This window comes from Hyperolius riggenbachi, chromosome 8 (assembly GCF_040937935.1).
Source record: "Hyperolius riggenbachi isolate aHypRig1 chromosome 8, aHypRig1.pri, whole genome shotgun sequence".
Taxonomy (NCBI): domain Eukaryota; kingdom Metazoa; phylum Chordata; class Amphibia; order Anura; family Hyperoliidae; genus Hyperolius; species Hyperolius riggenbachi.
The window spans coordinates 245,486,851-245,501,830 of record NC_090653.1 but is presented as its reverse complement, the minus strand read 5'-3'; the positions used below and the strand labels follow the sequence as shown (position 1 = coordinate 245,501,830).

The 14,980-nt window shown below is 44.6% G+C and overlaps 1 protein-coding gene across 5 annotated transcripts in view; it reads right to left on the bottom strand.

Moving 5' to 3' along the window:
- SH3GLB2 (SH3 domain containing GRB2 like, endophilin B2) overlaps window positions 1-14,980 on the bottom strand; it is a 136,416-nt gene that overhangs the window by 73,434 nt on the left and 48,002 nt on the right. For 3 of the 5 annotated variants that reach the window (XM_068248501.1, XM_068248500.1, XM_068248502.1), the window contains exon 3: window positions 4,906-4,929. The exons of the other annotated variants lie outside the window; for them this stretch is intronic. In XM_068248501.1, the coding sequence (XP_068104602.1) occupies window positions 4,906-4,929 (24 nt within the window). The remainder of the gene's footprint in view (window positions 1-4,905; window positions 4,930-14,980) is intronic. 5 annotated transcript variants of the gene reach the window in all.

Sequence of the window (14,980 nt, the reverse complement as noted above, 5' to 3'; positions counted from 1 at the left end):
GTATTGCCTTTTTGGCTTCCTTCTAAACTGTTTAACACAGGAGAATAGAGGTTTAAATTAGCTTTTGCAGCCTGACAGTTACTCTTTAAGGGCATTGCCTCCGACGTGTGAGACCAGGGTTCAATCCCAGCTAGGGTCAGCATCCATTATATTTATATTTAATAAACCCCTGCCTAAGTCAGCTGACAATAAACCCCTATCCTGTCAGCTGACACTACCTCTGTCGCCGCCTCAGACCATAATGCGGCCGAGAGGAGCGAGACATCCGCCCACCAGTATGCGCAGAGTGATCCCCAGTGTGCGCATCACCAGCGGAGGACGGCTGCCGACATGCAGAAGGGCCAGGACGCGACCCGCTGTTGGCAGAGACTGCCGCGTTGCTGGATCCCAGAGGTAAGTCCCTTACAGGGAATTGTGATGAAAGCATGAAACAAATAGCTGTGAAAGTATGTTATATAACACCTTAACAGTAATCTACAGTAATCTTCCACAAATAGCAAACCCACCAGGGTCTAATTAGTATAACAATAATAATAAATAAAAGGTGCAATTAAAATTAAAATGTAGCTTGCAATTGTTTTAGGCCAGGTTCACACTGTTACCCAAACACAGTGGATGTGTAAACGGTGCGTAAGCAAGATCTGAATTTTTAAGACTTTCTAACTCTAAACAGCACCCATGGCCGTAAAAACAATGCTCCAAACAGACAAAAGTAATGACCCTTTGAACTTGTCAGGACTGAACCCATTTCAGCAGTGTATCAGTCAGATAAAAGTGTTTTACCCTCTATTAACGTTTCAGGATATCTGACAAAATTCAGCAAGCTGTTTGACTATTTATATTTGTAAAGATACCTGTAACAGAACTAGTTATTTAAAACTTACTGCACAGGAAAACAGAAAGAGACTTGACACAGTGTCTTTGTAGGACTAGTACTAAACAGACTTATGTTTACGGTATCATGCCACTTTAGATTTCCAAGAAGGGCTCAGACACACTATAAGCGCTTTTTTGAGTGCTTGCGATTGATTGGTTGCTGTCTAAAACACTTTTTAAAAAACGCTCCCATTCACATTCATTAAAATCGTAATTTTACGCAATTTTTACAGCAATTTTGATGAAAGTGAATGGGAGTGAATCTTAAAAAGCGCTCAGAAAATGCTAATCAATTGCAAGCGCTCAGAAAAGAGCGTATAGTGAGTCTGAGTCCTAAAGGCGATTTTGACAAGACAGCGTGAAACTTTAAAGGATGCCCGAAGTGACATGTGACATGATGAGACATGTGTATGTACAGTGCCTAGCACACTAATAACTATGCTGTGTTCCTTTTTTTCTTTCTCTGCCTGAAAGAGTTAAATATCAGGTATGTAAGTGGCTGACTCAGTCCTGACAGACAGGAAGTGGCTACAGTGTGACCCTCACTAATAAGAAATTCCAACTATAAACCACTTTCCAAGCAGAAAATGGCTTCTGAGAGCAGGAAAGAGATAAAAAGGTTCAACAGTTCATAGATTTTAGCTCTGGTATACTTCAATGAATGTGTCATTGAACAAAAAACAATAAAACAGTTAAAAAATTAAAAAGTAGATTTAAACATAAAATAAAAAATTGTGTAATATCTTAAAAAGTCATTTTTAGGAGAAGGAAGATAAATACAATTTTTTATTTCATTAGTTTATTTTCGCTTCCGGCGTCCTTTAACGCTAATTTTCAATAAAATAAACAGAGCTAAATAACGATAAGGCTTTAACGTTAAATAGCAATAAGCGACCAACTGATTAGCAGCAACAACGTGCGCCATTATTCGCAGGCGCTATTTTCAGATGGAAGCCTCTCCTCTGTCTCTTGCCATGAGCAGGTGGTTGCATATTTGGATGAGGGCAGTTTCAGTGCTGTGAGGTTTCCTGAAGCCAGACTGGAATGGGTCATAAGTGTCGTTTTGTAAGATGTTGGCTTCGAGCTGGAGGTATACAGCTTTTTCAATTACCTTCCCCAGAAAAGGAAGGTTAGGGACAGGTCTGTAGATAGTGCAGGTGTACAGAGAATGTGTATACACCTTTACTTCCAGATGCAGATAGATAATATCACATATGTTAAAGGCTTGTTTTCACTTCATTTTATTGCAAAATGAAAAACTCGGATGCCCTTTTTAGATTAACAGCGCTTGTATAATGCCTCTGTGACCTATAACACAAATACCAGGCCTGCGTAATGCATACTGTCTTTTTAGAAGCGCAAATCTGGGATAATGCAAAGTATATGAAGGGTGACTCACTGAAAGCTTTGATTGCGGCAAAGATTATCCCACGTTTCTGCCGAGCACAAAATCCATTAGACACTTCCCCAGCCAATTACATGGAAGCCGAGTGTCAGGAGTTTGAGAACCACTTGATCCAGATGGTTGCTAGGATGCTATGGTTTTTTGTAGTGCCCTGCAGACCTCCATTCAATGATAGCAAATAAAAGGGACACCCAATCTCACCAAAAAGGCTGCAGGCAGCGAGATTGCCTATTGCACTACATAGTTATTTGGGTTAAAAAAAATTGCATAAAAGGAAAAAGCAACATGAGCTGTACACATGCATTTTAAATTGTAATTTTTTTTGTGATAGTGGTTCTTTAAAGCAGGGGTCCACCTTTTTTGGACCCGAGGCCCACTTTGATGCAAGCATTTTCTCTATCAATTACATTAGCTTCTGTGGTAAAACGTGCCTGTCTTCACACATACAGACACACATGGTGTGCAGAAAACGCATACAGAAAGACGCACACAGAAAACTGACAGACTAGTGTGCAAGCCACCGCTTCTTATTACGCTCACTCACTCACCTCACTCACTCACCCTCTGATGGGGCAGAACTGGCTCTGGAGACTCCTCCAGCATCACTACAGTACACAGCACTGTGGGAGGGGGTGGAGAGGCTGGGCAGGGCACTGTACACAAGAAGCTGTCTACAAATCTTAGTAGGATTCCTTATCAGTGTCTAAGCAGAGGCAATCATTAGAACAATTGAGCAGAGGGCAGAAAGCTTTTTCTCTTTGCACCCTTAAGGTCCGTACATACGCCGGACTGGAGGCAACGACGGGTCCGTCGTCACCTCCCGCTGGGTGGGCGTTCCAACGACAGTCCGGGCGGATCGCTCAGAAGCAGCCATATCAGTCCGCCGACAGTGCGTACACACGCCGGACTGTCGTTGGAACGCCCACCCAGCGGGAGGTGACGACGGACCCATCATTGCCTCCAGTCCGGTGTGTGTAGAGACCTTTAATTGACAGTCTCTCAGGACAGGGAAAATAAATGAATTGAAAAAAAAAACAACTCTGCAGGAGGCAGGGGGATAAGCCAGATGCTGTGAATGAATTAAAAGACAAATGACTCTGTAGGAGGAGAAGCCATGGCCCAGTGAAAAACATCCTGAGGATCACTATTGGGCCACGGACCAGTGCTTAGTTTAGAAGATACCTGTAACCACCAGAGGAGGAAAAAAGTGACATATTCACCTAAGAAGAGGGGAGGATCTGGAGCCTTTAGAGCCTTCTTGGTCCTCTCTGCATCCCCTCGATACACCATCGGCCCACTCATTCCACCATCCAACTTTAATGTCAAAAGGCCTGTACACACTGAAAATCGGCAAGCGCAATCTCAGTGTGATTTTAAAATTTCAGGCTTGCATTTTTCAATGTGTTTGTTTTGTTATTGATGATTGGCTAAAAGTCCTTTAACAGGAAGTTGCAGAGTCTTCTAGGAATTGACCTCTGAAAAACACAATGGAATCTCATTACATTGCGTTTTTTCAAGCGCAGCGGTTGAAAAGCGCAGCAGTCACTGCGATTGCATTTTTCTAAAAATGCATTGTACCACTGTGTACAGGTCATCACGATTTTCATGATTTTTCAAAAGGTCTTGAGATTTTAAAAATGCAGCGCAATGCAGCCAGTGTGTACAGGCCCAAAGAAGCCTTGGGGTCTCCTCAGAAGGCTACCGAAGTACTCAGGTCTCCTAGTAACATGCGAGAATAAGCAAGTATGTACTGCGCACAAGCGAGCACGGACTGGCATGCACACAGTACACAGACACTTGTTTTCAGTAGCACTTGGAGACCTGAGTATTTCCATTGCCTTCCAAGGAGACCCAAAGACCCGAGTACTTCCATAGCCTTTCAAGGAGACTCGAAGACGCTGCCGGTGGAAAACTTGAACTGGGGCACAGCGGAATGAGGACCGGAGATCTTTTACCCCTCAGTGGTTAAAGATATCCTTTGAAGTGTATCAGAGACAAAATAAAAAGAAGTTTTATACATACCTGGGGCTTTCTCTGCCAGTCGCGGTCAGTCTGCGCTAAAGGAAGAGCGCTCTCTACGCATCTCTCCGGTGGCCGCCGGAGAGATACGTAGAGGGCGCACTTATCTTGCGCAGACTGGCCGAACTAACGGGAGCCGATACCGAAGCTGCAGGCAGCGGAGGACGGCGGCGTGGGATCGATTCGTGTGCATGGGGCTGGAGGAAGCCCCAGGTATGTATACAACTTTTTTTTTTTATTAGGTCTCTGGTTTCCTTTAAGGGCTGCATTTTAAAAACTAAAATTATAAACAGCAGCAATGACAGTCTGCTTCATATAGCTTCAAAACATACAGAAGTAATGATCCTTTGAGTGTTTCAGCTCTAAAATGTTATCAGAAGTGTTTCATCAGTCAGATAAAAATATTTTGCTCTTGCCATTTGCTTATCAGGACAAGGGGCTATATAGCACAAGCTGTTCAACAGGATGATTTGCATAGATTAACTAGTTTTTAACACTTGCCATGCATGAAAATAGAAGGTATAGGCGATAGAACAAACAGAGGCAGCAGGAAGAATAAAATACACTAAAAATAGTTTACAAATGGGAGGCAGTGGTGGACTTACCTCCCCATTGAAGTCTCGAATTGCCTGCATCAGGAAAGAAAACTTTATTGTATACTCCACAAACGATGCAACGCATTTCGCAGGTGTTTTACCCGCTTCCTAGGCCAATTAACAGGAGTATCTTATAGGAGCTCTCAGTAGGCAAGGAGCCTAGTAACCTGAGACAATTTCTTAGTGGGGCTAGTACAAGATGTACCCATGTTTATCTTATCTCCCATTTTAGTTCAGTTGCGCATCAAAAGATAGACTTATTAATCTTAACATGAAATATCTGTAGACCATATATATAGCATAGTAGTATATGCCTAATCTTAAAGAAATGTAGGGGTCAACGTCTACTTGGTCATTCTTTTCTTAATTACACACCAACTAAACTGAACAATGTAAATTCTACTAGCAATCATGTTGATCAATGAATATGAAGACTGTATAGAGGTAAAGAGTGGTGGTCAGAATACTCTTATCAGGGGTCAAATGAGCTTGCCAGTGAAGTACAGTTTGCTTCCTCTCCTCTCTGGGTTCAGCTGGTGGCTGGGACTTTCAGATATGACTATATGACACCAAAAGATGGAAGAACTATACAAGCCACACATACATTTAAGAGAGTTTCTGCTTTCTATGAGAAACCAAGTGTGTTCATGAGGAAAAGGGACCTGTAGTTGCAGGGGGTAGGTGGGGAGCAATTATCTATCCTTGATTTGTAAACAGAAAGCTAGCGGCAGGACATGACTTAAGCCTGGCTGGATAAGTAGGCAACTGAAGGCAAGCACAACAAGTTTTACAATTATAAAAAAGTATTGTTATCAATAACATAGTTCGCATTATAAATAGTGGCTATAGGGGCACTCGGTAGACAATTTGGGCACCAGAGGCTCCGAGTATAACCAAAGCGCCGAGCTTAATGACGACAGTGCTGGAGGGACAGACAGCGGTTGGATTAAGTTATTATATAGCCCAACCCTGCATCAGTACCTAGGGCATTAGCCTTAGGTGGAAGGGAGGAGTTGGTTTAGCATTAGGCATAGGCAACCGGTAGGTTATTGTTAGGAGTAGGAAGTAGGTAGTGGATGGTTAGTTTGAGAGGTAGGTTAGGTAAAGTGATAGTACTGTAGAATACTGGTAAAACTACAGATATTCTACAATCAGCATTAACCAGCACCTAATGGTAGAATATTGGTAATATTAAAAAATACACACACCTGATTTGAGTAAATACACAAAATATAACCTAAGTTTGGAGGAGACTGAAGGTTGTTACAAAACATTGCTTGTGATAATGACTTAGCAGTGGATTGAGGTAATAGTAGCAATAGACCCCTCTGTTAACGTCACTGGGGTAGAACCTTACTTCACACTGCAAGACAGATACAGTTACATCATCCAACAGAAAAACCCTACATGTCTCACTAACATAAAATGAGGGGCTTCGTCGGGGGTACATTAAGTGTTTGTGCTGAAGTGCCCTGTGCTATAGTGGAAAAGTCTATCTATACATACAACATTACATCATATCACACAACAAAATTGCAGCCTATTGCTTCTATAACCTCAATCCACTGCTTTGTCATTTTCACAAGCAATGTTTTGTATTATTATTCATTATTAAAGTGAATGGGAACCACATTTTTTAAAAAAAATGAAGCAAATACTTACCTAAGGAGAGGGAAGGCTCTAGCTTGTATAGAGCCTTCCGTCTCCTCTCTCGGTGCCCTCTATCCTGTGCTGGCTCACCCCCCCCCTTTCAATCCCCCACCGAAAGGGTATTTGGAAGTCTTCGGGAGCCATGTCCTCCTGAAGACGTGCGGCTCCATACTGCACACACGTGAGCGTGCAGGAGAGCGTGCTTGTGCAGGTGCAGTACAGGGCCGCCCTTCTTCAGGAGCACTCGGGCTCCCTGAAGACTTCTGAAGCCTCCTTTGGCCGGGTAAAGCAGTATTTGACTAAATGAGTCAAATACTGCTACCGGGCGAACCAGCACTGGAACGAGGGGACCAGGAGAGGAGCGGGAAGGCTCTATAGGACCCAGAGCCTTCCCTCTCCTTGGGTAAGTATCGGTCTCATTTTTTTAAATGCGGTTCCCATTCACTTTAAAAGTTAAAGTGGAACTGAAATGACTAAAACAACAAAGAGTTTCACTTACCTGGGGCTTCTGCCAGCCCCGTGCAGCGCCAGTCCTTCACGATCCTCCGTTTTTCCCGCCGCCAGCTACTCCTGGTGCTATTGTACCGTCGACTTGTAAGCTGACGGTATGCCACGTGTATCTTTCTCGCCCACAATAGTGTCCTGCACTAATAGCGCAGGACGCTATTGCGCAGAAAGTTACACGAGGCGCGCAGTTGCCGAGTCGACGGAACCAAAAGTAGCAGTCTGTGGGAAAACAGAGGATCGTGGAGGACCAGCGCGGGACAGGAACGATGCACGGGGCTGGCAGAAGCCCCAGGTAAGTGAAACTCTTTGTTGTTTTAGTCATTTCAGTTCCGCTTTAAGTTTTAGACCTTCAGTCTCCTCCAAACTTAGATTATCTTTTGTGCATTTATTGGTAATATTGCCAATATTCTAGGAGCGGCTTCACCCGGCACCAACATTTCCTAACCCCTTCTTTAATATACACCCCTCCCTCTCCAACACTTGGAGCAACACAGGGAAAACCCATTAGGATGATGTTTTGGTACCTGATACTGCTGAATGCACTCAGGCTCTATCTATCTTTTGCCCATCTGTCTGTCTTTCTCCATCCACAGCTCTACTTGTGTCAGTCTCTCATCAGTGCTAATATAACAGACAAGAGGCGCGAGGAGACACACAGAACGAAGAACAGCAGCAGGTGGAAATGGGCAAATATCTAGGAGGAGAGAGATGGCAGCCCATGTTTCCCTGTGATGCTCTGCAAGAGGGGAGCAGCAAACTGCAACACATGTAAGGGGGAGAACTGCTGGGCCAGTCGTGTTGTCATTGATCCAGCTCAGAATATTATGCGCAAGCTGTAACTGAAGCTTCACACGTTTCGAGGAGTGCTTGTTACATAATGCACAGTGCGAACGGCGAGGCCGGGGATACCGAGGTGAAAATAACCCGATGAGATAGACGCATACCAATAACTAGGCTGTGTTACTTTTTTTCTTTCTCTGCCTGACAGAGTTAAAAAGACTCTGTAACAAAATGTTGAGCCTTATTTCTTCTATCCTATAAGTTCCTATGCCTGTTCTAATGTGGTCTGTCTTACTGCAGCATTTTCTAGTTGCACCGTCTCTGTAATAAATTTCATCTTCTTTCCTCTGTCGGCTCTGTCAGGCTCAGGCTGGAATGTGTGGAATGTGCAGCACTGCTTGTCATTGACAAGAAGCTATACACACCCCCTCCAAGCTCTGCATGAGTCACACAGTAAGCGGTTCACAGCCTATCTGGTTAGAAGCCATGTCTTGTTTGTAAACACTGCCTAAAACTGTTAATTACAAGCCAGGATTGCAGCAGGGAGTGACAGAAACAGCACAGCGGGGCCCAGGAGAACATAAGGAATAGAATAGTATGCTTTTTATTGTAAGAATTTTAGAGTACAGATTCTCTTTAACATTGAGGCCGGCTTCACACTGCAGCAGGCCTTCGGGGATGAACGTGTTAGTACGCAGTAATCCCCGTCTGGCATCCGGCAAAGCAGGAAGTGGCGCCAAGCAGTTCAGACTATACGCGCTGCCGTGCGCATTTTGGCAGCGCGTATAGTGTGCGACACGCAAGAACGGTAGAAGGGCATAGAAAGCCCTTCTACCGTTCCTGCATGCATTTTCGGGAATCGCAGGGCAGATCCCATTCACTGTAGTGAATGGGATCCGCAGCGCATAGTAGTGTAGGTGGTGTGCGATCGTACGCTATCTGCGCTGAATGATCTGAACGAGGCCTTACAGGACTTCTGGTCCAACGCAGATTGCCACAGGATCTTGTAACGTAGGTATGGATGCGCATTGGATAGGGTGCTTCCAGTGCAACGTACCGCAACATGAGGAGATGCAGAAAAACTGACTCCAATGAATGCCTTGAAAAAGAGACCCTAACGGTCTGGTAAATCTGCATCAGAAACATTGCGCTTAGTGGAAACAGGCCCATAGGCATTAATTGGAGTCAGTTTTTCTGCATCCAATCTGCGTGTAGTGGAAACAGGCCCTTACTGATAAGGAATTACATCCATAAAGGGGATCTTCAGCCTAAACAAACATACTGCCTTTAAGTTACATTAGTCATGTTAATTAAAATAGATAGGTAATATAATCTCTTACCCACCCTGTTTTAAAAGAACAGGCAAATGTTTGTGATTTCATGGGGGCAGCCATCTTTTTCATGGGGCAGCCATCTTTTTGGTTGAAAGGAGGTGACAGGGAGCATGAGACACAGTTCCAACTGTCCTGTGTCCTGATCACCCCTTCCAGCTGCGCGCACTAGGCTTCGAATCTCAAATTCAAAATTTAGTGAAAAAAATTGCACCAAAAACAGCAGAACGAGAAAAACAACATCATAAATCCCATCATGCTTTGCACAGCATCAGGGGAAAAATGCCCGGGCAGTTTTCTTCTGGGCAGCTAAAAATGAGGCTTCGGCAAGAAAAATAAAGTTCTGATGCTATGAAACTATTGAAGAAACACCAAGCCTTTTAAGTGCTGCTGAGTAGATTTTTAGTCCGGATATTCACTTTAAAACTCATTCTGTTCAGAGAACAGCTGAGTACAGGAAAGAGATACAAAAAGGGTCAATAGGTCGTAGATTTTAGCTCCAGCATACTTCAAAGACTGTGTCATTGAGCAGAGAAAATTAAACATAAAAAACAAAAACACAACTTAAAAAGTAGATTTACGCATAAAATAAAAATTGTGGGATATCTCAGAAAGACATTTTTCGGAGTAGTACGATAGATACAACTGTCTATTTCATTACGGTAGTTCATTTTCACCTCAGTATTGGCCGTGCACATAGTTGATTACCATAGATATCCAGGAGATTCAATCATCAGTGTGACCGAATCTGCTAAAAAAACAACGATGTAAATGATGCCTAAATTATCAATTTTCACCCGGATGGAGGTGGGTCACGGGCACGGCAGTAGCAGGGTTTGATATGGGGACGACTGAGGCAGAGCATAGTGTTGGCAGCCAACTCTCAGCTGTATGCCACTGTGCCCCTTCCTATGTCTTCCCTCTTGGGGTGTCTGTATTATGCGACAAACACTGGAGGCACCGTGGCATACATGCTGTATCTCTCGTGTTTGACTACTAGCATTTGTCACATGACACAGGTGCCCCAGGAGAGCAGACACAGGGAAGAGCACCACGGCATAGAGAGAGAAGATACCAGAAACGGTAGGAGGCATGTTGACAGGTGAGAGTAGCTCCGCTGACAACACCCGGGAGGAGGCACACATCAGGTGGTGGGGGGCGGGGCGACACATTCGGTGGCGGAGTCCTGCTGGGGCCCGGCAGATGGTAGCTTCACAGATTTTCAAAAGATTTCATGTCTCTGTACAGTGTGTGGGCAGCTATAGTTCCCTCTCTGTTCAGAGAGGGATCCATTCAATTGGTTGATCTGGTGTCCATCTTTACGTGTATGGCCACCTTTATACTTTAGTCTTCATAGGTTTGAAAAGATAGCAGGCCGACATACTAAAAGTTGACAACATTTTGACCGCAGTCAGCATCCCATAGAAAAAAAATGAATGTTGCACATTAAGCCATTTTCAGACCATTAGGGTCTCTTTTTCAAGGCAGTTGAGCAAGAAGAGTTTATTAGAAGAGGCGAGGCCATGCTCAACATGCACCACCACAAAATGGTGTGTTCAGAGAACACCGCTAAGGTGTACCAGAGACGGCTTAACCTAAACAATCGATACTTACCCGGGGCTTCCTCCCGCACCATAAGCACAGCTTAGTCCCTCGCGGGCCTCCCGTGGTCTGCCCTTTAGCCACAATTAGCCCCGGTAACTGGCTAAGTCACTTCAGTCGGGGTCTTCTCCACATGCCCAGAGGTCCTGCACATACACAAAAGACCCTGACTGAGTCTGTTACCGGGGCTGATTGCGGCTGAACGGCAGACCGCGGGAGGACGGTGAGGGACTCAGCTGTGCTTATGGTTCTGGAGGAAGCCCCGGGTAAGTATCGATTCTTTAGGTTAAGCCCTCTCTGGCTTCCTTTAATGAATCAAGCCCCATGTGTAAAATAAGCCTCAATATAAGCATGGAAATGGGCTTATACGCATACTCGGTCCATGCCAGTCATTTATGAAGTAGTGAAGCCAGAGGATTAGCCTGGCAGTCAGGTAACTTGCACCATTTAGAAAGAGGTCTGTGATTTTTGCCTGTATATTTCTCTCATAGCTGTTTTTCTGTAAAACAGAAGTTGAAGCTCAGGAAAAAAATAAAAAAAACGGTAAAAATAAGAAAAAAAACTACAGAAAGGCAACTGTGAACTTCCCACATTTGCTAAATAAAAATAACAGCACAGCAACAGCTTGATGCAGAAACCGTGGCCGGCTCTCTGCAAATGTCCCCAGAGTATTACCACACAAAGCCCCAGAGGAGAGTGACTCAGTCACATGGCAACGGCAGCCACTGCTGCTTAAAGAGGAACTCCAGTGAAAATAATGGAATAAAAAAATGCTTCATTTTTTCAATAATTAGGTATACTCGATTTAGTCAGTGTTTGCCCATTGTAAAATCTTTCCTATCCCTGATCTACATTCTAAAATTTACCACAGTGTGACATTTTTACTGCTGGCAGGTGATGTCAGTGGAAGGAGATGGTGCTTGCTTTTTTTGGCAGTTGGACCCAGCTGTAAACAGCTGTTATTTCCCACAATGCAATAAGTTTCACAGACAGGAAACTGTCAGGACCATAGTCCTGACATCACACTGTGGGAGGGGTTTCACCACAATATCAGTCATACAGTGCCCCTGATGGTCTGTTTGTGAAAAGGAATAGATTTCTCATGGGAAAGGGGGTGTCAGCTACTGATTGGGATGAAGTTCAATTCTTGGTCACGATTTCTCATTAACCCCAACTTGCAAGACAGACAAAAAATGTAAAGCAAATCAACCAATCACAATCCTGCTCTCACTTTTTCACTTGGTGCAGATAAAGTCAATTCATAGCTTCCAACTGTCCCTTTTTTTGTCAGGACAGTCCCTCTTTGGGAGCCAAAACACTCTTCCTTACTCATCTTTTAAGACTTATGTTCAGATTGATGTAAATATATGTATTTTTCTACTGAAAAAAAAAAAAAGTGTTTCATGGACTATAAACTTTATTACCATTCTTTAAAGGTCACCTGAGTCAGAGTGATAGAGGCTGCCATATTTATTTCCATTTAAACAATACACATTGCCTGGCTGTCCTGCTGATCCTCTGCCTCTAAAGCTACATACACACATCCAACTAGCGCAAAACGTGCACGCAGCCACCCGCATGACCTGGTGTACCGCATGACCTGTATGTCCACCCCTCCAGGCGGATCAAAGACCAACTCATTTACATACGGTGCACGCAAGGGGAATGACGGACTACACATTCAAAACAAGTACAAGTCGTTTACAAGTCGTTCAAACGACTTGTACACACACATCAACAGCAATACTCGTGTCGTGTGAGTAGATCTCACAGTTGAATCGGGCAAACCGCCTGTTATCAGTCGCTCGTCTAGTCGCTTGCACACGTACACATGTCTGATTGTCGTCCAACAGACTAAAGTCAGACAACAATCAGGCAGTTTGATTGAGCAGGTGTACGGATCTGAATACTTTTAGCCAGATCAGGTGCTGTGACAAGATTATCTGCATGCCTGTTCAGGTGTGTGATTCAGACACAACTGATGCATGAAAGATCAGCAGGATGCCAGGCAACTGGTATTATTTAAAAGGAAATCGATATGGCAACCTCCATATCCCTCTCACTTCAGATATTCTTTAAAATCGATAGATTTCATATTTTCAAATCTTAAATATGACAGATTACTTGTCCAACTTGTACAGATGTCTTTTTTTTTTGTTCAACCAAACTAACTATGTAACCAACTATAAAAACCAGCGATGGTAGAAAGGACAATCTTTTGAGGAAGCACTCAAGAGCTGCAGCCACTAAGGGCGGGCTCCAGGGACCACCTTGCAGTGTTAGGGAGTCTTGCCCAAGGACGTTTTACTAAATAGGTACTGACCCTAGCCCAGATTAGAACCCTGGTCTCCCATGTCAAAGGCAGAGCCCTTAACCAGTACACTATTCAGATAAGATAGATAGAATCTCTCTTTAATCCAAAGTGGAGAGACAGTAACATGTCACTGGAGACGTACTGAAAAGTCAACTGTTTTGCGTACAAAAACGCTTCCCAGCACAAACAGTGATAGTAATCCAACACCAAATGGACCTGTATAATACTTCCTACTCCACTCCAATTCTCGCCTTTTCCTATAGCATCCTACCGCCCCCAAACCAGCGTCCAATCAATGATGGTGGGCATAGGATACTTTTTGTTTTCCGAAATCAATGTTTTTAAGCATAATTATCCACTTCAGGATTCTGCGTACGCTTAACTACGCCCCTGAATCCTGAAGTGGTTTCCATGGGGCCGTTCCATGTCAGTTCACGGAGGGTGTCTCCGTGAACACCCTGCGAGCCGATTGGCGGCTCGCAGGGTAAATGTAAACACACGGGGAAGATATTCCCCGGTGTTTACATATATACGGCGCTGCGCAGCAGCAGCGCCGTAGAGGAGATCGGCGATCCCCGGCCTCTGATTGGCCGGGGATCGCCGGCATCTGATAGGCTAAAGCCTATCCTATCCGGCGCAGGACGGCTTTCCGTCCTGCGCCGCACACAGGGGACGGGAGAGGGAGGGAAGGAGGCAGAGGGAGGACTAGTGCTGTGGAGGGGGGCATTGAGGAGCCCCCCCCCCCCGCTAGGCACAGCAGCGCGGCGGCGATCAGACCCCCCCAGCAGGACATCCCCCTAGTGGGGAAAAAAGGGGGGAGGTCTGATCGCCCTGGCTGATTTCTGATCTGTGCTGCGGGCTGAAAAGCCCCCGCAGCACAGATCAGCCAAACCACCCGGAATCCGGAAGTGGTTAATATCCCAAGCACAGAAGACCCCGCCTGACGTCACTGAGCAGAATACCGGGAGCTAATCGTGGCTTAAGGCCTCTTGCACACTGCAAGCAAATCAGATTCAGATTCAGATTTTTAATCTGTTTTTACATCCGATTCCGATTCAGATTTTTAATCTTAACTGCATGCTGCGTTTTTTGATCCGTTTTTCTGTTGAATGTATTCAAGGAAAATCGGAAACGGAATCGGAATCGGAAACGGAATCGGAATCGGAATCGGAAAACGGATTTGCAGTGTGCAGGGAGCCTAACGGAGACACGTAGGTGGACGGCGAGGGACGCATCCATGCTTATGGGGCTGGAGGAAGCCCCGGGTAAGTAAAAATGTTTAAAAGCTGTCCTCTAAGGGTGACTTTCAGTAGAGATCAGCAGACATTGCAGCTAGTTTACTACCAATACAGTTACAGCGTTACTATCAATCACGTTTGAGATGACAAGCAGATAGCCTGAATATGGGGCAAAATCCTGGTGTACAGAATTATTGAATGAGACAATTGTTTTGGGCCTTCACATCTGAGAATCCAGTGTGTACACCTGACTTGTTTCATGAATGACAAATTAGTAAGTCATGCCCTTTGCCCAAATGCCACAAGCTGCTGCTTGCTTGTTTACCATCCCACCTCCCTTCTCCATAGAGCAGCACCTGTTTCCTGGCTATTGCCAGATAACATCTATGTAGCACACCCTTTCCCAGAACTATCACCCTAATGCATTAATGACTGAAAAAAACTTGTGCACAAAGCATAAAGCTTAGCCCTGAGCAGATGCTGTGAGTAAGCATATAAGCATACTCAAAGCTATATGGTTAAGAGGAGATACTTACTGGAACCTTAGGTAAGCGCTCCTGCTCCCAGGCTGGCCACTAACCATTACATGGGATTGGCAACTCTGACCTAAAGTAGCGCTGTGACCCTGGAATAGGAAGCCTGCGGGTCCTCTCTGCACATGC